We start from the raw sequence: 22,788 nt of genomic DNA on the forward strand, positions 1-22,788 counted from the left end.
ATCACCCATGAAGAAAACAAGACAATAACGTAGCCGGGTTTTATTTGCTAGCAAGGGAGGCTGATCGGAACCTGGCTCTTCGAGCTGAATGCTCCTCAATGTGTGTGTGTGTACATGACTTCCTGCCACACAATATTTCCTTACAATTGTTTAACCACATTTCCTAGTTATCCAAATGTCATCTCCCCACACCCGTACACGGCTTAACTTTAATGGTTCACCATATGCAAGTATAGGTGAGCCCCTAAATGGCCGGGGTGGACATCCCTCAGAAGATAAGGAAACCAGAATCTCACATGGAATGTACCTGCAGTTAAACAGCTACAGCTAATTACTCCCCCAGCACCACAGATGTGTAGGGGAGGAACAGATGAATATCTAACCATGCAGTTTAAGGCATGGTTTACAAATTTGAGGGTACCTTCTGGAGTAGCACATGGAATAGACGCGTTCCCAGATGCTCCTCCGTGCAAAACTTAGAAACTTATTTTAACGGTCTCCTAATTCATCTTTCTCTTCGCAAAAAAGTCAACTATTGAAGCTTGTACTGTATACAACAAAAGATGCCCAGAAAACCTGTTAAACAGATTAACTCTTCATCACGAATTATGACTTCAGCCAACACTGCTAGCGCTGTGGCTAACCCTACTGTTAGCATTGGCTCTCCTGAGGGCAGAGATGACAACAATACTGAAGAGATGCCGCTATTATGGGAGAAGATCTCCAACAAAATTCTCCGTCATATAAACAAAAGGTTTGACAATTTGGAACATAATCTTCATGCAGTACAGGAATCCCAAATAGAACTGCTGGAGAAAGTTAAATCTATGGAAGAGCAGGCTCTAGATCAGGAAAATCGTCTGTCCCGCTTGGAGAAAGTGGTCTCCAACTTGGAAAGCAAGAATAAAGCACTGAAATTAAAAGTGGATGACTTGGAGGGTCGTTCGAGCTGAAACAACATTATGATCATTGGCATCCCTGAGAAAGCAGAGGGACCTAGACCGCATGAATTTATTCAAGATTTGATCCCTAAACTCCTCGGTGAGGATCATCTCAAATCCCCGGTTATTGTCGACCGAGCACACCGCTCGCTGAGACCTCTACCGGCGGCAGGCGCAGCACCAAGACCAATCATCGCACGAATCCACTTTTATCGGGATAAAGAACTCATTCTAGAGAGCGAGCGTTGGAATACCAGGGCCATAAGGTGCTCTTTTTCCGGATTATACATCAGGGGTGAGGCAGCAACGTCGTGAGGTGTTGAAGGTATTACGGGAAAAAAACATGGAACACAGTCTTCGGTATCCTGCTAAACTTCATATGAAATATAATGAACACCTGAAGGTCTTTTCTACACCGGGTGAGGTGTCCGTGTTTATAAACTCCGAGCTGAATAGTTTGGAATAGAGCTGTATGATTTATGCTTCTTCTGTAAAATACTCTTTAATGTTCTGAGAGACTAGTATATTGCATTTTTTTTACTATTTAATAGTTTGTTTGAGCACGGAGTCAAGCGTAGTAATTCTTTTTATTTCATTAGACACTCTGTGGAGGAATGTGTTGAAGGCCGTGTGCCCAGTGGCCTCTGGCAGAGAGGGACGCCAGTACTTCATCTCAGAAGTGCTTTATGCGGGGGTGGGGAGAGGATGGGGAGTGGGGGTTTTTATGGGTTTGTTTTAGGCTGCTTAAGTGTGTTTGGTTTTTGTGTGTGTGTGTGTGTGTGTGTGTGTGTGTGTGTGTGTGTGTGTATGTGTGTGTACGCGGATGGGGATGGAAGTTGATATCTCATGGAGTTGATACATGATGTTTGGGTCAAACAATGAGGTGTGTTCTGAGGGAAACAATCTAAAAATAGTTTATTGGAATGTAAAAGGTCTCGGATATATAATTAAGAGGTGAAGTTCTCTCACACCTTAAATCAATCAGTGCAGATATAATATTCCTTCAGGAAACTCATATAAATATTAATAGGCAACAAAGATTAAGAGCGAGTTGGATATCTCAAATGTATCAAGCTCCTTTTACCAGTAAGGCCAGAGGAGTTGCAATTCTCCTTAAAAAGAATGTTTCATTTTGTTCAGACTTTGTGATTGCTGACCCATATGGCACATAGCTTATAGTCACCGGTCAAATTAATTCACTACCGATAACCTTGCTTAACATCTATGCTCCAAATGTGGATAATCCTGATTTTTTTTTAAAGAAAGTTTTCAACTTAATGTCATGGTCCTGGGTTGGTGACCCAGTGCTTTTAGTTATCATTTTCTAGTTTATTATGATGATGATTATTATTATTGTTTGAGTTCTATGTGTTATATTCGGTCTGCCTTTGAGTCTGTGTCTCTGTCTGTCTATGGTGTCACCCCATCTATTTGTGAAGCTGTCTGTTTAGATCTGTGTCTTGTTTGGTTCCTCGTGTCTGAGTTCCCTGTTTTATTGTGAAGGTCTCTGTCTGATGTGAGTGTGTTCAGTTTACATTTCCCCTGTCCCATCAGCTCTGATTTCTCCCAGCTGTGTTGCCCTCCTGTCTCTCATCCCCTGAGAGATAAAATTTTTATCATTAGAGAAAAAATTACCAATAATCATCCCACAGATGTAATATTATCTACAGCTACTCTTAGTACCATTGATGTTAAGTTAGACTCTTTTTCTCCAATTGATCTTTCTGAGTTAACTTCAATAATTACTTCCTCCAAACCATCAACGTGTCTTTTAGACCCCATTCCTACAAAACTGCTCAAAGAAGTCCTGCCATTAATTAATTCTTCGATCTTAAATATGATCAACCTATCTCTAATAATCGGCTATGTACCACAGGCCTTCAAGCTGGCTGTAGTTAAACCTTTACTCAAAAAGCCATCTCTAGACCCAGCAGTCTTAGCTAATTATAGGCCAATCTCCAACCTTCCTTTCATATCAAAAATCCTTGAAAGAGTAGTTGTCAAACAGCTAACAGATCATCTGCAGAGGAATGGTTTATTTGAAGAGTTTCAGTCAGGTTTCAGAGCTCAGCACAGCACAGAAACAGCTTTAGTGAAGGTTACAAATGATCTTCTTATGGCCTCTGACAGTGGACTCATCTCTGTGCTTGTCCTGCTAGGCCTTAGCGCAGCGTTCGATACTGTTGACCATAATATCCTATTAGAGCGATTAGAACATGCTGTAGGTATTACAGGTACTGCGCTGCAGTGGTTTGTATCATATCTATCTAATAGACTCCAATTTGTGCATGTAAATGGAGAGTCCTCTTCACACACTGAGGTTAATTATGGAGTTCCACAGGGTTCAGTGCTAGGACCAATTCTGTTTACATTATACATGCTTCCCTTAGGCAGTATCATTAGAAGACATAGCACACATTTCCACTGCTATGCTGATGACACCCAGCTCTATCTGTCCATGAAGCCAGATGACACACACCAATTAGTTAAACTGCAGGAATGTCTTAAAGACATAAAGACCTGGATGGCCGCTAACTTTCTGCTTCTTAATTCAGATAAAACTGAGGTTATTGTACTCGGCCCTGAAAATCTTAGAAATATGGTATCTAACCAGATTCTTACTCTGGATGGCATTACCTTGGCCTCCAGTAACGCTGTGAGGAACCTTGGAGTCATTTTTGACCAGGACATGTCCTTCAACGCACATATTAAACAAATATGTAAGACTGCTTTCTTCCATTTGCGCAACATCTCTAAAATTAGAAATATCCTGTCTCAGAGTGACGCTGAAAAACTAGTTCATGCATTTATTACTTCCAGGCTGGACTACTGTAATTCATTATTATCAGGATGTCCAAAAAACTCGATGAAAAGCCTTCAACTAATCCAAAATGCTGCAGCAAGAGTGCTGACAGGGACTAGAAAGAGAGAGCATATTTCTCCTGTTTTGGCTTCCCTTCATTGGCTTCCTGTTAAATCCAGAATTGAATTCAAAATCCTGCTCCTCACATACAAGGTCTTAAATAATCAGGCCCCATCTTATCTTAATGACCTTGTAGTACCATATCACCCTATTAGAGCGCTTCGCTCTTGCTCTCCAGGCCTACTTGTTGTTCCTAGAGTATTTAAAAGTAGAATGGGAGGGAGAGCCTTCAGTTTTCAGGCCCCTCTTCTGTGGAACCAGCTTCCAGTTTGGATTCAGGAGACAGACACTATCTCTACTTTTAAGATTAGGCTTAAAACTTTCCTTTTTGCTAAAGCATATAGTTAGGGCTGGACCAGGTGACCCTGAATCCTCCCTTAGTTATGCTGCAATAGACATAGGCTGCCGGGGGATTCTCATGATGCATTGAGTTTTTCCTTTCCAGTCACCTTTCTCACTCACTATGTATTAATAGACCTCTCTGCATTGAATCATATCTGTTATTAACCTCTGTCTCTCTTCCACAGCATGTCTTTGTCCTGTCTTCCTTCTCTCACCCCAACCGGTCGCAGCAGATGGCCGCCCCTCCCTGAGCCTGGTTCTGCCGGAGGTTTCTTTCTGTTAAAAGGGAGTTTTTCCTTCCCACTGTTGCCAAAGTGCTTGCTCATAGGGGGTCATATGATTGTTGGGGTTTTCTCTGTCCGGTTGTTCAGTCTGACGTCACTAGCCGTGTCTGGGTCTAAACTCCGCTGCAGGTGCATATATCAAACGATCACTATGGCATTACTGAGAGTTGAAAAACTGTCTAAAGTCTTTCATCTTTAATAAAATGATCAGCGTTCTGCTCTACCAGGTGTAACAATTGAGTTTAACATCCAGGCATCCATGAAAACGGAATTTATGACATTTAACGGAGTTAGAAGTTAGCAGGGAGTTAGCTCGCTAGCTTCTATCTAAATACAATATAGCATGTCCTGACTGCGGGGTTTTGGAAACAAATTAAAACGTACAGCTCTGCTATCACTTCCAGCATAAATGAAGACAGAAAACTAAACAGCAGTGACGTTTGTAGGGTTACTGAAGTTGGGCTAGCTGGTATATAATGATGTGCTACGTGACCGCTAGCGACACAGCTATGTTAGCATAATATAAACAAGCTAACTTTTTTTCCACTCGATAAAAGTTAGCGTGAGTGTTCTCGGTGGTCAGGAACAAATGTAATCGCATGGCAGGATGCTGTAAAAGGACCAAACTTCAGCCAGGAGAACAACTGAGATAATCCATCCACAATACGAGGTTAGTCATTCATATACTGCTGCATGGGCTGGGCTGTAGTTACATCCTAAGGTTTTAAAAACTGAGCTTAAATAAATGATTAGCGGTAATAAAAGCCGAGGGAGGTCAACAGTGATCACTGACTGTTTTAGGAGCTTTTTGAGATAAAATAGAAGAAAATACATAACATTAAACATGTTAACAACACAAAAGCCATATTAAACGCAGACTACTTTAGACCCGGAAGTAGGATTCGTTGCGTCATCACTGAACAACCGGGTATCTATGAAGCGCCTTGAGGCGACTTTTGTTGTGATTTGGCGCTATATAAATAAAATTGAATTGAATTGAATTGAATCTTAATGTGGGGGATGTTTTTCTCTATCCACGCTCTTGATACCATAGTCACTTGGGCCCCTGAATCAAGCAGCATCTTAAGTGGTACTCCATTGATGGCACATGAGACCATACATCTGTTCCCAATAAGCTGTGCAGTGGGTTTCCCTGGTGGTGCAGGACTGGGTGCATTTGATCTCACCACACTTGAAGTCTTAGTAAAACTGGTGTGTGCTGGGGACTCCTCGGCTTGTTCGATCACTGGCAGCCCCTCTCCAGTGACCTCACCCCGTTTCCCGACACCTTACGCCGCTGGCAGCCAATAGCCCGGTGTCCTGGCTGGCCACACGCAAAACAGTTGCAGCTCACTTTGCCTTGCTGTACACAATCACCACATCTGCCCCGGTTCTCAGCTGGAGGTGTTGGAGGGTGGTTCAGGGGCGAGCAGGAGTCTCCAGATGTCACACTATCAGTCTGGCTCACCACTTTAGTTAGCTGTCTGGTCAATGAAGACACTTGGGCAGTCAGTTCTCTAATAGCTGCACGGTTAGCCTGTAGCTCAGTGTCAACTTTCGCTTGCTCAGTCAAGTCAGTATTAGCAAGCTGAGCGGCACTTATAGTCACAGGTCTAATTTTAGATGCTGTACCCAGTCACCTCAGTCTCTCAGCTTCCTCACTGGTGGGCTTTGTAATCTGTTCAAGCAAAAAGTCGTCACTAACCTGCAAGTCATTAAGAAAAGGTTTGAGGTCTTGTCTCACATAGTTGTTTTTTTCATTGAACCCTTGATAAAGTGTGTGAAGAAATATGCCCTGCACAAGCTTTTTGTCATAGCTAAAGTCTGCACCAGGCTGTCGTGACTCAAATAGTACACGCTGTTTTAACCCTATAATTCTGTACAAAAACTGCTGTGCACTCTGTTTGTCTTGCTGCTTAGCATTACTTAGCTCTTGAAAGAGTTCAGCGCTATTCTTGTCTCGAATATGAGAGCGGAGAAGTTTCTTCAAACCATCAACTGTCAAATCATCTTTGTTGGTTAACATTTCCTTGAGAGTACCAGGCTTCATTATCTTTAGCACGGTTCTGATTATTTCACACTCAGTAAACCCTTCTTGTAACCCCTCATCAATTTGTTTGCACAGACTACTGTAGGACATATCCAAGCCAAGATCTGAAATTTGTCCACCATGCAACTTGAATTCTCTGCGTGGAAACAAAGCTGCCACATCACTGAGACTCAAAACTTGGTCATATCCTCTGGACGGACGACTCACCCTGCCAGGGGAAACCCCAGCAACACTAGGCGCCGGTGACACTGAAGCTGGGATGTTGAAGTTCTTGGTGGGCGTATCAGTGTCTCTTAGCATGGATGAGGGAAAGGTGGAGATGTCTCTGTCCTGCGGTAGAATGGGCTGTGTGTGAGAGTCTTTGTTAGGGTGTGATGGTAGAGTGGGGACGTGGTCAGCTGGCATAGCCAGGTGTCTGTCAGGATGTGTGGGGTCAGTGTGGGGTGAAGTAGGGCACTCCTGCTGCTGGTTAGGAATATCTTCCATCTCAAGCGGCACGGCCAGATGATCTCCAGCCCCTCTGACGTCCGTTGACAGCAGGTCACTCACGATGTCGTCGAGGAGCAAGAGCTGGGCCATACCTTCATCCTCCAATGCTCTCAACTTTTCACCTCTGATGTACTCAACGATCAGGTCATACAGTTCTGGTTCATCTAAGCCATCAAAATTGCGAGTCATACTGCCATCCTCCACTGAAGAAACAACAGTGCGCAGCTGGCTCACACTCAAATCTCAAAGTCTTTTCTGGATCTTTACTAACAACAACCGCCGTGGGGTAACAGTGGCCATCTTGACGTTTTGACTGTGACCTGGGCTCCCTGGATGACGCACTCAATGCAGCCTTCCCTGAGACTTTGGACACCAGTTCTGGTCGTTTGGCACACACGTCACCACTAGACGATCCCGGACGAGCCCCCAGTTGTTACCGGCACCAGACCTAGGGGAATCTGGACAGGCAGCAAGCAGCACACAGGCTAGAGAGCACTGCGTAGCCAAATATGAGCAAACTGTGGATTAATAGAGAGGACACTGAAGTTAGCGTCTTGCTCAGGCCGGAGCTCATTTATTTCTGCACATATACACAATACAAATCACACTAGGCCATGCATTCTTCCTATAAAATAACACACACACACACACACACACACACACACACACACACACACACACACACACACACACACACACAACTTCACTCGCTCATCTGGAGGATCAGCACTCAGGCTAATGGTGCTGATGGGGTTATTGCTCTGGGGTTTTAGCACGTGAGCTAAATCATGTGTAACATGTGAATTTCCTGAGTGTGGCATTAATAAAGTCTGTGTCTATGTCAAAGCTGACGTTTAAATTCCTTTTTAAATTTACCAACATTTCTCATTTGCAGTTAAGACTGTGACATGTTTTCACCATTTGAAAGCCAGAAGAGTGATCACTCTTGAAGCCTGGTTGCTGCAGAATACTAGGACTACTAGCACTAGTTCTAGTACTACTGCTACTGCACAAAGCATATTGTTCAGGAATTTCACAAATTTGCTTACGTCTAATGTGTTGGCTTACAGGTAAACTTGTTTTGCAGGTGGATAGGATGAAAACTTCCAGCATCACATAATGTTTTCCAATCAGTAGGTTTGGAGTAAAAAAGAACTGGACATATATTTGTCTTCTTTGGGCTACTTTTATGTCAAGAAAGTTAACTTATTTAGAACTGTGATCAAGGATAACACATAAACCCTTGCAAATGTGATGGTAAAAGAGTCTAACATCTAGGTGTTACATGGTGTTGCAGGTGATAAAGATCCATAAACTACTTCCATTTGTTTAGAGGTGATTGCCAGTTTTGTTGGGATTTTTAAAGATACAGAGATCCTGTTCTGCTTTACTTTAAAAAAAAAAAAAAAAAAGCATTTTTCAGAGCTGTTGATATATTAATCAGTGTTCATAGAAACATGGATCAACCCTGTTTTGACAGTGAGAGTGTTACATTGTGACAGTTTCCATAAAAGTCTGCAAATTCTCTGAACAGATAGCCATGAAGCAGCCATTTTTTTTAAGATTAATTAAACTTAATATTATTTGTATGGCCATATCACAACAACAGCATAGCCTTAAAGCCTTAAACCAGGTTTGGAGTAAAGAGAACTGGACATATAGTTTCTTTTTTGGGTTACTTTGAAGTGAAGAAAGTTAACTTGTTTAGAACTGTGATCAAGGATAACACGTGAAACGTTGAACGTTTCAATATAAAAACTGTACAAACTGTACAAAAGTGGCAACTGAGGTGGCAAAAGTGCAGGCAATTTTTACTTACATAGAAGTACAGCTGCTAGTGTCAAAAACACTCAAGTAAAAGTTTGATAAAGTATCGGGTCAGAAATGTGCTCAAATTGAGGAAGTCAAAGTAGTAACCTAACTGAACCTTGTGCTATAATAAAACATAAAATAATATTAGTAGATAGGACTACAAACTTAGTCTGGTGGTAAAAAGCACAAAGGCCTCAGGGGGGCATTTGGCAGCCAGGGTTAGAGCTCAGACACCTGGAGCCTGGGGGTTGGGGCTAACAACACTGACTGGTAAAAGAATCTAACATCCAAGTGTTACATGGTGTTGCAGGGCCCTATTTCAGGAAGCCGGTTTAGTGCAAACTCTGAGTAAGTACACCCTGAGTTAACGAAAACTCCGGGTTTTCGGTTTCACAAAGCGAGTTTAGATTAATCCTGAGTGAGTTACTATGACGACACACTCCGTGAAGCTAACCTGCTCCCTAGCAGGTTTACTCCAACTAACCCTGACGTTCTCCACCTCTGTGTCGGAAACCTGACTGTAGGAAGTGTCAGACATGGCGTGCCCCTTCCTTAAAAGAGCCAGTAGATGTTGAAGCCCAAATTCTCCGCAGAGCTCTCCGCCGGGAGAGAGTGATTAGAGCGCGTTTTTTGCAGGTAGCAGGATGAACAAAACTTAATTCATGATGTGGTGATACTTGAACTACTACTTAAATTTTATTTATTTATTTATTTTCAGGGTTCCCAGGCGTGATTGGCTGTATAGATGACACTCACATTCCAATCATTGCTCCTTCAGTAAATGAAGGAGACTATGTGAACAGGAAGTCTTTCCACAGCATTAATGTACAGGTACATAGTTCCCTGTAGCATTTCAAACTAACAAATTATTTCATTATAGTAATGGATGCTAATTTGTGTTCTCTGCACTGTGAAGATCATATATGATGCTGCCAACATTATCACAAATGTGGAAGCCAAGTGGCCAGGCTCTGTGAGTGGTGGTGGTGGAGGACCCCCACTCTGCTTTTTTTCTAGTGGCTATAACAGGTCACATTTGAGCATACAGAGTAAGCAAATATGTACTTGTAATGTGCTCAGATAATTTCAATAAGTGCTTACAGAAAGAAAATTAATGTAGCCTCTAACTGCAATTGATTTACATAGGACAAACAGACCAAGCACTATGGCTCATAATACAATTACACCTTACCTGTTTGGACTATATTTTTATATTTCATTTTTACTTGCTGCCAGGAACATTTGGGGCCTGTTGGGTTGCACCTGCGCTCACATCACGTCACAGAATAAAATGTATAAAATAAAAAATAAAATATAATAAAATAACATGTTAAATGGGTGGAAATCCCTAGATCAATGTTTAAATTAACACTCACGCATTGACTCTGTCGGCTATGTTTTGCCATGCATGCTCCCTTTGTTTTGCAGCTGAGGCTGTGTTACTTTTTTCCTGCAAAATTTGCATGTTATCGGCATATGCTGCCATCAGAATTTCGGCCTCAAGCGCTGTAAAATACATTGACCGCGCCTTCTTTCCCTCCGTCTCCATGGTGACTCGCTTAATCTGTGCTCCACTAATCAGGGCTTTATGTATCCTCGTGCGCGCGCTTAATTTGGGGTTAAAGCAACTCCGCGTAGATTGAACTACTTGTTATCAGCCTTTCTGAAACTGAATATTCTGAGTTGGACAGTTCGGGGTTACTCAACCCTGAGTATCGTTTTTCACTCTGAGTTTTCTAAACCGGCTTCCTGAAATAGGGCCCAGGTGACAAAAAGCCATAAACCACTGTTTAGAGGTTGTTGTGGAAGTTTTCCATTTAATAAAGCCAAGCGATGAGCGGTAGCTAACATTCTTTAATCAAGACAAAGAACAGAAATCAAGCTTGGTGAGGGACTGCCATCGCTGGGACAGAGGGTGAGCAGAGTTTCTCACTGAACCTAGCATGGTTCTCAGTTAAATACCTCCTACAGAAAAGAAGGCAGGACACAGCTGTTTTCACACCTTTCGTCTTTCCCACAAAGAAAGTTTCACACTGCCTTGCTATCTTTTACAGTGGAGAAAAGACAAAAAGACTCTTCCTGTGGAGTTGTCTGCTTCCCCCCAACTTCCTTACCAGACCCCACTATAGGGCTTTGGAGTTGACGTCACGCCGCAATGCATTGTGGGAGCGCAGCGCCATTTTCGGGGTCTACGAATCAAAAGAAACACACTGTGTTGGAACGACGACTGCAAGAAAGATGCTTAAAAGCAGCTCAAAAGAGAATGAACTGTATAGAGACCGATTGCGTCCAGAGGCGAAGCAGCGGTACTTGCAGAAAATAGCTGCATTGGAAATGTGGACCCGTATGAAATACGGCCGTGGAGTAGAAACCCCGAACACCTAGCGCTATTGACGTAGCCTGATATATTTTCATACCTTGTCTGTGGAGTCAGCGCGTACAAGTCGTCATTCAAACAAAGGTAAGTCAGCTTGAGTACTGCGAGTGAAACGCGTTTGATTTCCCTGCAAACATTCACATTAGTGCAGCATAAATTCATTCATGAGGGGAAATTACAGTGAGAACATGTGGAGGCTGTTAGAGGGATAACATAGTGAGTTCAGTGCATTGATGAGACACTGTCCTGAAGGATTGTTATTCTTTATGGTTGAAGAAATTGCACTATTCATATTTATTATAAATAATCCTAATTACACATCTTGCTTCCATGTTTGTATCCTGTGTCACTAAAAATACATTTTATTTTAGTTTTATACTTTGATTAATGACCTGCAGAATCTCCTTATCATATTAAGGGATTCATAATTGTCACTTTATGCTTTCTCCATCTCTAAAGTGATGACATCCTTGCATTACATACTTTAGGTTCATTTTCTGCAGGCAGGTTTGTGACCGAGAACAGACAGATTTACACTATAAGATGCAGCGTTCTATAGATGGACACATAAAGAAATGAAAAATGACATGTATGTGCTAACTTTCTAAACACTTTGTTACATTTATGATAAAGTAGATAAAACACATTTGTGTCGGCCTTGGCTCATAGTTCTTGTCTTCAAATGAACTTTGTCTGTGTGTGTTTCAGGTACTGCACTCTCAAAGACTGAATGAACCAGCATTGCAGCCATGGGTCACTGTGAGCATCGCAGGGAAGGTTGAAGCTGCCCACTGCAGCTGTATGGCCGGAGTCGCAGAGACCTGCAGCCATGTCGCTGCTCTTCTGTTTAATGTAGAAGCAACAGTGTTGATCTGTGGCACAAGGACTGTTACAGATGAACCTGCATACTGGGTTTTGCTGGGTAATGTGACCAAGATACAGCCAGAGGTTGGCCATAAGATAGACTTCTCCTCTTCAGCTGCCCAAAAAAAGGCTCTTGATCAAAACATAAACAGACCATCTGTAGTGACAGGTAAAAGGAGCCGTCCCTCAAAACAGAAAAATCCCACCTGCTACTGTGGAGGAGTTGTCACTGCTATAATGCCATCATGTTTTATCTAGGGGTCTAGATTTATGCCTGTAGTGCACTGCTGTGTAAATAATTTGCATTTACTGAATATGTACTGACTGAGTCCCGCTGTTCAAAAGTTGAATAAAGAAACAAACTAATTTTTGCCTCTTTTTTTTTTTTATTAAAACCACTTTATAGAACATCACATCAGTAACAGTGTAAAATCCATGTCATTTATAGTTTACAAATGACAAAATGTTTACACCAAATCATGAGTGTTTACATGATATCACCCACTACTAACATTACTTTATTTACTGTATCTTTTGAAAAAATAACAGCACAAGACTTAAGAACATTTAACAGGAGCAGGTTTAATTCTTCCCTGGTTTTATTATCACACTGTTCACCAAACGCAGCAAACCTTCACCATCTTATCCAGGAGGGTCACCTCTTCACCCTCACATGGAAGAAGTAATCTGATTGGCATGGTGGTATGTTTGAAGCAGGTCCCTTGTGTAGCGCTGGAACCCAGTCCCGATGTTTCATCCATTTAATATAATTTCATCGGCTGGTTTGCTGCAATAATGGCAAATAATTAGCAACTCTATAAATAGAAGGTAGTTCTGCACTCAGTAGGATGTTTGTTCTAATTTGCTATGAGCTCAGAGCACATCGAAAATGAAACTTAATAGGCTATAAAGAGAGATATGAACATATTTAGAACTTACTGTAATGAAAATGTCTGGAGCACCAACAGATATCTGGAGATGGAAGAGAACTGGATATCAGCTCGTCTCACAGCTGCTCTCCAGGCTAGACGCCTTCGTTTGGTAACATCGATACACGAGCTGCCTCATGTTGCTTCCAGGTTGGGAAAGAATGAAAAGATAAACCATTTTCAAGCTTATTTTCTTGCCGGTCGTGCGATCGAACATTGCAGCCGACCACACAGCAAATACGAACCATGGCTGTTGTGTGTGCCTTCGCTCCCTTTTCACTTGCGCTAGACCCCCAAAATGGCGGATCGGGCCAAAATCCTTTCCACGCCCACCCCCGTGACATCACGCTCCAAAGCCCTATCTGTCAAACTGTTTAAATGGGGTGTGAGGCAGACATGCTAAAACAGTGACTTAAAAGCATTACCAATAAACAATGTGATCAATACATAAATGAAAGAAATGCAGCTGATAAAAAAGCCATAAACTACTTCCATTTGTTTATTGGTGATTGCCAGTTTGGTTGGGTTTTTTTGAGACACAGAGAGTGAGAGATCCTGTCCTACATTACTTTAAAAAAAAGAAGATATTTTCAGAGCTGTTGATATATGAAGCTCTGAGCATTGAGTGTTGCATTGTGAGAGTTTCAGTAAAAAGCCTGCAAATTATTGCATTTATACTGGAGAGCAAAGAAAAATTAAAATTCTACTTGTACTATGGAAAATCAGTTTCATAGAAGCTACATAAACAGACCCGAAGAAGACTGAGCTCGTAAAACTAGCGGTAACGTGTGAGAATTATAAGTTATAAGACTGTTTCTGCTATCTATACAATTTGTGTTGTTAATCCTGAATGATTCACGGTGACAACATCATAAGAAGGAGGCCATTTTACTCCACACACACACACACACACACACACACACACACACACACACACACACACACACTTGGAAAATCACATAGTTTGACCATAAAAATACCCAGAACAATTAGTATTTGAGATTGCTGAAGCAACATCTCTAAAGAAAAATATCCTTGCATGTCACTTTGCTTTCATTTGAAAATCTAAAGGTTTTTTTTTAATGTAAAACATAAAAACAACAAAAACTTTAGATGTTAGAGATGTCCTGATGAAATTTGTGAATATCTAGATCAATGGTGTTTCCATGTGAGTCTATAGGGCATAGACTGAGGCGGGGTTTTAGAAATACATGATGGTAACATGAGACATGTTACCTTTGAGAACACTAACATCTAGATTAAGGTGTGAGAAGTAAATGCATCACAGAAGCTGAAAAGGAGTTCCTTGTCTCTAGATTAGTTGAAATAAATTGAAAATAAACTGATTTGAACAGGTTTGATGCATTATACAAAAAAAAAAGGTTCATGAAATAGTTCACATGATCTAAGCAAGAGTCACTCGGAATCTCAAATGTTAAAGTACACTTACTGATTGTACTTTTACTACATGAGCTAATGCAGATGCTCTAAAAGCAGGCTGACTGAAAAAGAAGCACACACTTGGAGAAGGTGTGCTGTAACTTCTCATACTGTGAAGTTTTCTGACAAAAGTGTATTGAAAACTTATGCTGTACAGCTTACTAAGGGGTCCTGTGATGGGCCATGTGCAATTACACAAAAGAACAAGTAAAATTTCACCATACCACTGACTGGAGAAAAGCCAGTTTGGTATTCTAATTGAGATTACAACCGTAATCAGTAAAATCAGTGCTGTGATAGTTAGTTTAAGATCAAAACCTGATTTAAAACACAGTCTAACCTCAACATTCTTGCCCCTGAAAATAGGTCAGGATGGCCGAAAAATGTACTTTAAAATGAGATTTTCTTTTTGTTTCATTGGAACAGTAAAGTACCATAACAAAGAAATGAGTACACCTTTGTAGATATCACTGATATGGAGTTTTTCCTGTTTTACATAAAGACTTAGAGCTGCTAGTTTCCTAGTGGCATTTTCTCATTTAAACCATGGTGACTTAAAAGTTTAGCAGCAAGACACTTGTTTCCTTTGTTCCATCAAAACATTTCTTTCAGAGATCTGTGTTTATCAGAGCGATATGTGACTCATTTTTTATTGAATCACCAGGAAGTACACAAATACAAGATTAAATATTTTATTTATTTATCAAAGATACATAATTACACATTGATACAATGAACAAGGTGTTTATAAAAATTACACATGGTGTAAGAAAAACATTATAACATACAAATAAGTGTTTTATGATAATCTGACATACTTTAAAAGCATAAGAATAAAAGTTTTTAAAAAAATCATGTTCTTTGATGATCACATTACATGTATCATATTTTTAAAGCATAACATCAGGCACGTGCAGAGGGGGGGGGGGGGGGGGCTAGAGGGGCTTGAGCACCCGCATTTTTAGCGGTCCGGAGCTGTAAGAGAAACACAAGTTAACTCAGGGACACAGACTGATGCGACAAAACCAGTAAGTAGGTGTACAGCGTACACTGTAGTGTATAGCACCCAGGAGTATTAGCTTATTACGTACACGTTGGTAAGCTGTCTTGTTGCAACTGACGAACTGAAACAAACGAGCGTGCTGTGTGTGCAACAGCGCGACAAACATTACCTGTCCTTTTATTAACTGCACAAGTAGTGCTGGTCATAGCTGCTGGCTACCTGTGTAAGGCTGTCATGGGTCTGTAGCTCTGTCACCGTTTTAGGGAACATATTTAGTTTTAAAGTAAGTTTCCGTTCTTTTCCTGCCTTTCTGGAGGGATTATATTTCACTAAAAAACAATCTAATATGCATGTCCACATAATTATGCATTATTATAATTATAATATATTAAAAACACGCTGTTTTTTAAAGAACATACATTAAGAAGCAGATTATATTAGATTTATATTTTAAATAAGACAAAAGTTGGATTTTATAGCAGTAAAATTATTGTATCTCTACAGTTTAAAAATATAACAAGCTTTGCCCCTGCACAGAGTGGATAGTGAAACAAATGGAATCATCATAATGACATTATTTCATATTTATTACTTCCCCCTCCTCATTGCTTTATTATTGTAGTATTGCATTATTGTAGCTCTAGTAATAAATATGTAAGGATTCTGGATCAGCACCATGATGCCCATAGTATATACAGTATTCTGAAGAAGGTCTAAAATGTCAGTGTGTGTGTTTTATTTAGATGGATTTAAAAAAAAAATATTACTCATGATATAACATTGTCCAGACATGGCTGGTAAGGACATGAGGAGGAAACAGTAGGAGCTGTGTGAGGCTACTAAAGGCAGGGCTATAACATTTTTCTGTCATAATTTTATTTTAGATTAAGTGCAAGAGTTGTTAGGTGTGGATAATTAGATTATAGTTTATTGCAATAGCAAGTTGTGCCTTGTTCTCAGATAGAAAGCAAGTGGAGAGTGATATATGAAATGATGGGATGGAAGGAAGAAGAGAAGCAAAGAGTGATTCACAGGCAGAGCCTAAATTATTTCTCACAGTTTTTTGTTGCCTTATGGTTCCAAGCGCTGTCACCAATCTTTGCATTTTGTTATTATCTCATGACACTTGTTTAATCAGCTACCATCTCTCCTATGGACTTTTTAATGTCTACAGTCTCAGATCAACACAGCCCTGCCCTCCAGCACTATCCACAGCAACCCCTCAACAGCAACATTGTACCCATCAGGTAAAGCATCGGCTACATTTGCTCTGCCTTTTTGCCCATATTAGATTCTTGATGAATGTGTGTTGTTGTTATTCAGCCTGGTTCAATGTGCCCCTTTTTAACTTTGAGCACCCACCCCTGCATAACATAGGGAGCAAAGTGCTCACAAAAACAGTTTTAGAGGACTTAAACACGATCATTTTTTCCACAGTGCTTGTATGCCTCTTGCAAAACTATGTACTTTTCACCATAAGACACAATAACTCACGATTATCTAAGACCAGCCATGAACATGGACAATCGCTTCATTACAATCATTTGTCCCCGCTGCTGCCCTCAGATCCAGATGCAGTCTTCTGTACTGGGGGGTAAAATGGCTCTTTTGGTGGTTCATAAAAAATATCTCAATAAGTTCGTGAGGGGACTAGAAACTAGAAACACTGGGTTGCAGAGCAGTTGGTAAGGACTTGTATATTTCTGGAGAGTCTGCAAAATCTGTATTCCTCGTGCTCCTGATTGGATATGTGGAGCCCGGCTCTGATATCTCACTGGTGGCAGCTAAAGATATGCATGCCTTGGAGGCGGAGTTGGTCTCGGGCGCAATCTTTCAAACGAGCCTCACGGCATTTCAGGAAAACTCAGGCCAGAAACAACATCCGGTCACTCGCGGTCAAAATCCACGCAGAGCTGATCTAGCTTAGAGAGCAGAGGCTGTCTATCGCGTGTGGAGAGACGGATGTTCTTGCCTGTGGATCGCTCAAGCACTGGTGGAGAAGAATTTGGCGAACTCGAAAAAATAAATGTGTGCAAGTCTGAGATATCTGCTGTGACAAAACAAATTTCCCACGTGTGGGACTAATAAAGGTTATCTTATCTTATCTTATCTTATTTTCCACCCTAATTTACGAATAAATTCTTTACAAATCCTACCATGTGGATTCATGGATTTTTTTTTCACATTCTGTCTCTCACAGTTGAAGTGTACCTCTGGTGCAAATTACTGACCTCTGTCATCATTTTAGGTGGGGGAACTTGCACAATCGGTGGCTGACTAAATACTTTTTTGCCCCACTGTATATTTTTGAAAAGTGTATTCCAAGTGTTACAGAGCCTATTTTGCATGGCTTTTGAAGATGAAAAAGCTTTTTTTGACAGAATGGTAAAAAGGAAAATGCGAAAATGTAGTTAGAGGGGGAAGATTAACACTTACTGAGTGATATGCACATAGGGCAAGCGAAGGCAGTTGTTGTTGATCCCTGGTTTCGTGGCTGTTGCGAGCTCGCAAGCAGTCTGAGCGGCGCGAGTTGTTGATATGTCTGAAGTCAGAGGTCTTCTGGGAGCTCGACGGCAGTTTTAACCTCAGCGGGAGATCATAAAATCGGACCTGCAGCAGATTGGCTAACCGGAGTGCGAAGGGAGCCGCCCGATTGTTATGTGATTGGCAGCGGGGCGAAGTCAGGGGGAGTTGGTCTCCAGCGGAAATTTTCAAACAAGGTAAGCAGCGCATTTGGGAGCAGAGCGGGGAGCGAACAAGCAGGAAAAAATTGTGCTCTGCTCTGGAAGCAGTTGCGGGTCGGCGATTAAGAGCGAGGTAGAACTTAGACTGTGCGTTGAATTTTAGAGGTTGCTAGTAAGAGGGAAGTTTTTGAAGAAAAAAGACTAAGGAGTTTTCCCCCTGTTTTGGATTATAAGATTTTTGGGAATAGAGGGTAGCTAACAAAGTTATTCTAGGGATTTTGGAGAAATCGCGGAGGATATTTTAAAGGAGTTTTGGCTTTGTTCGGTGGGTGGGAGCCGCGGGGCAATTTGAGAAAAGACTAAGGATTTTTTCAGGATTTACCCTGTTATTGAATATAAGGTTTTGGGAATAGAGGGGGTACCTAACAAGTTATTCTAGGGTTTTGGAGAAAACGCGGAGGGTTTTTTAAGGAGTTTTCCCTGCTTATGTTTCTAAGGATTAGGTTAAGGGGGCTGCGGGGATCGCGAGTTTTTTTCTGAGTATGAGTTTTATTCTAAATGAACAAATGCATATAAATCGAAATAAAGTTTTGCCCCAAGGCATGCAGCCTGTATTTCTGGCCATACTGAACGTTACAAAAGCACAAGTTAAACTAAACAATTTTAAAATGGTTTAACAGATTTTTAAACACATAAGCACGGAGCCCGAGAGAGCACGGTCCGGAGACACGGGCGCACCCGTGCACGCCGAGGCACACAGTCTCGGGCATACACACTGACCCGCCACCAGATGGCGTTTTTTGAGCATAAAAAGTAAAAACTTTTTAATGGCTTATAAAAAATAAAAGAATGCTACTTGATATATAAGAAACTTTGAAAATAATCAATTAGTTGTTTTTTTTGGGGGGGGAAGCAATGAGCTATGAACTAGCATATTTTTATGAATATCATATTTTTATTACTTCCTTTATTACTTCCTACTTCCTGAGCTCATGAATAATTTATTGGGGGGCCATAAATCACTCAGTTTGACATAAGGGGTATAATATCACTCTCTCATGAGACCTTCACTTTGTGACAATCATCACAGAATCGTATAAAACCCTGCACTCACTTCTTAATTACCTGGAAGCACCTTAAAGACAACCGGCCCCTCTCAACTGCGACAAATCATCTGGAGAAAAGGTAAGCATAGGAGACCAAACACTGAGGAACAAATCCTCGTTTCATCCTATGATAACAGCATTTTCACCATTTCAGCCAATTCCTTTTGCACAATTTGTCTCTTGTGCTTAGGCAACCTGTAGGGCCATGAACGCACTTTCCAGGCTGCGTTTCAAATTGGTGCTGCATGAGAGTCTTGCAGATGGTCGGGGGATGAACACATCTGCAAACTACTGTTGCAATGCAGGAACATCTGCTTTATTGGAACGTGTGAGATGCTAATCACAATGCATCTTAAACACACTCATGTTAAAACTTCATGCCCACATCTTGTTTTTAAGAAAAATTAATCATCTTTTCCTTGAAGATCATTTCAGAGTTTTTAATGAGCTGCAGGAACCGTGCCGAGAGCAGCCAAGTCTCCTCCTCTGATAAACCTCCACATGTACCACTAAAAATGGATGTGGATCAAAATGAATTCATTAAAAAAACAACGTGGACTTCAAGGATACAGTAAATACACTAAAGTGAAAGGAGGAGCCAAAAATAGATGTTTAATAGGGTTTGAATTAACTAAAAGTAGTCACCTGTAATCTTTAAAATGGTTCTGATGTGTGCTGCTGTTTTTAACTTTTAACAGTTCTTTTGCTGCCACTGTGAATATTGTGTTCTTTCCCTAATTAAATAAAGGTTACACAGCATCACTGCTCCATCTTCTGGTAAAAAAAAAAAAAAAAAAAAGGTATTACATGGAAATACAGCCCAAAACCAGTTCAGCTTGAGTTTCTTTTTTCTGGACATAAAGTCACAGCAGGTGTTGTTTCAAAGCTGGTGGACAGATTTAGTTCACTTTGGAAGTTTTAAGAGCAACTGCTGTGAAAATATTTGCTTGTTTTGGGAGAAAAGGATTTAAGAGAAGATTTTACCACAGCAAAAGTTTAAATATGAATGAAGGATTGAAATTTAACTGAGGTGAAACATGCAATGAATACATAAAAAATAAGTTAATTTTGGAAAAGCTAAAAAAGTTCAAATAAAAGAAATGCTTTACATATCCATATTTGATTTTTGATAGAATACCAGTTTGTTTAAAAAAAAGAAAGAAAAGACATTCCTATAACTTTAATAGTACAACTACTAAACACTACTGTGTCCTAAGGGAACAAAGGTTAAAATGTAACAGGGATAACATTTTAGAGAATTAAGATCCCTCAAAGGAAAAAACATAAACTTGATATACATATCTATACATGCAGCTTCCTAAATGTAACATTCAGGATTATTCACTGCAGGTCCAGAAATCAGAGCTACCTCATCAGATCCAAGTGTGGCATCAGCTGACACTCTTTACAGGAGATTCCATCTGAACTCTGTGGAGCCTGATCTCAAGGTTTTTAAGTCTGAGCCTGAAACCAGAAGAGGATCTTTCTCTCTCTTCAGATTCATTGTGATCCAGTGATTTCAGTCCTGCATGATCAGGCTGATGTTTGCACAGAGCAGATAATGAAGTGAATGTTTTTGCACATTGGTAACAGTGAAACAGTTTATTTACAGTGTGGGATCGTTTGTGTTCGGAGTATGAACTGAGATTCCTTAAGCTCTTGTCACACAGGTCACAGCTGAAGTTCACTTCCATGTGTGTACGTTCATGTTTGTTACGATGACCTGATTGTGAGAAGCTTTTGTCACAGTGTCTGCACTTGTATGGTGTCTCTCCTGTGTGGATTCCCTTATGCTTTTTCATTTCATGTGCTTTTTGAACACACTGTGGAATAGTTCATGTATTTTTAATGCACTTGGTGCGTGGAAGCCTCTCCCACATTCTTTGCAGTAGGTCTCTCCTCAGTGTGGCTAAACATGTGTTGTTGTAACTGTGCATCTGTTGGAAACAGTTTCCCACACTGATCACAGCAGTAAACATCATTTCCAGTGTGAATCCGTAGGTGACTATTTCGGTACTGTTTTTCACTGAAACCTTTTCCACAAAAGTTGCAGCTGTACGCCTTAATTCCAGAGTGGGTAACTAGATGCTTCTGTAAGTTTCAACTTTGACCAAAAGCTTTACCACACAACTCACAGTAGTGTGCTTTAACTACAATGTGGATGAGTTGGTGTTGTTTTAAGCCCTCACGATACGTAAAAGACTTTCCACACAAGTCACAGCTGTAAGGTTTAAATCCACTGTGGATGATTTGGTGTGTTTTTAAGCTTCCAGCCTGGGTAAAAGACTTTCCACACAAGTCGCAGCTGTAAGGTTTAAATCCACTGTGGATGAGTTGGTGTGTTTTTAAGCTTCCAGCCTGGGTAAAAGACTTTCCACACAAGTCGCAGCTGTAAGGTTTAAATCCACTGTGGATGACTTGGTGTTTTTTTAAGCCTTCAGCCCGGGTAAAAGACTTTCCACACAAGTCACAGCTGTAAGGTTTAAATCCACTGTGGATGAGTTGGTGTGTTTTTAAGTGTCCAGCCCGGGTAAAAGACTTTCCACACAAGTCGCAGCTGTAAGGTTTAACTCCACTGTGGATGAATTGGTGTGTTTTTAAGCCTTCAGCCCGGGTAAAAGACTTTCCACACAAGTCACAGCTGTGAGGTTTAAATCCATTGTGGATGACTTGGTGTCTTTTTAAGCCTTCAGCCCGGGTAAAAGACTTTCCACACAAGTCACAGCTGTAGGTTTTCTCTCCCTTTCTTCTGTGAGGTTTGTCGGCCTCCTGAGAGCGCCGACTTCTCACTCCATGTTGGTCCTGCAGTGACAGAGATACAAACAGAGGCAGTGAGTGAAATGCAGTCGTGGAACAAACTGAAACTCCCTCTATTAGCGGAATCAAACATGTCAACAAACACATTGTAGGTGTGTTTCCACCACCTTCTGGTCATAGTATCACATTTCAATGATGTGCTACAATGACAGTCGTAACGAAAAATACATATTGAAGAAATATTGATAAGTGGAGAAAATATTTTACTCATAAAAAATTGAGTTCAATTTTTGATATTGTTGTTTCAATGTGTGCCGATAAAAATTATGTTTGTATCTTCTTGTAACATCTGAGTTTTTTGTTTGTGAATGTAGATTCTGTGTATATATGGAGGAGCCCGGGATGGAAAAGATAAAGCTGCTGTTAACATGTTTTTAAAAACCAACAAGCTGTGCAGTTTCAATAACAGTGTAACTGTGATATTTTTCTCACCTTCTGTGTTGAAGTCATTTTTTCCTCTGTAGTGGCTGAGCTGAGTCCAAATGGCTGAAATTGTTCCTCTGTTGCTCCACCAGACTCTTCTCCTGTTACTCAGCTGGGACACAAAAAGTATATGTATTTTATCCCTGATAAAAATAAAAGCAGAGCAAATAAACATGACTAAACTCCTCAGTGACAACAATACCTATGAAACTTCAATGTGGAAACTGAGAAGCAGCTACAACAAGAAAGTCATCAGTTGTCACAAGAACCTGAAAGGGAAAAAGCCACTGACCCCCCTGCATAT

The 22,788-nt window shown here is 40.8% G+C and overlaps 1 protein-coding gene across 1 annotated transcript in view; it reads right to left on the reverse strand.

The window, feature by feature from the left end:
* LOC146635099 (uncharacterized) overlaps window positions 1-22,585 on the reverse strand; it is a 67,781-nt gene extending 45,196 nt beyond the window's left edge. Inside the window, exons 1-2 of the mRNA XM_085350025.1 lie at window positions 22,494-22,585; window positions 21,434-22,046 (exon numbers count right to left, since the gene is read on the reverse strand). Coding sequence (XP_085206151.1) covers window positions 21,434-22,046; window positions 22,494-22,511 — 631 coding nt within the window. The 5' untranslated portion in view covers window positions 22,512-22,585. The remainder of the gene's footprint in view (window positions 1-21,433; window positions 22,047-22,493) is intronic.
* Between the last annotated feature and the right edge of the window lie 203 nt (window positions 22,586-22,788).

Source organism: Diplotaxodon limnothrissa, linkage group LG3 (genome assembly GCF_057381915.1).
Source record: "Diplotaxodon limnothrissa isolate DT_005_m linkage group LG3, D_limnothrissa_male_GT1.1, whole genome shotgun sequence".
NCBI lineage: Eukaryota > Metazoa > Chordata > Actinopteri > Cichliformes > Cichlidae > Diplotaxodon > Diplotaxodon limnothrissa.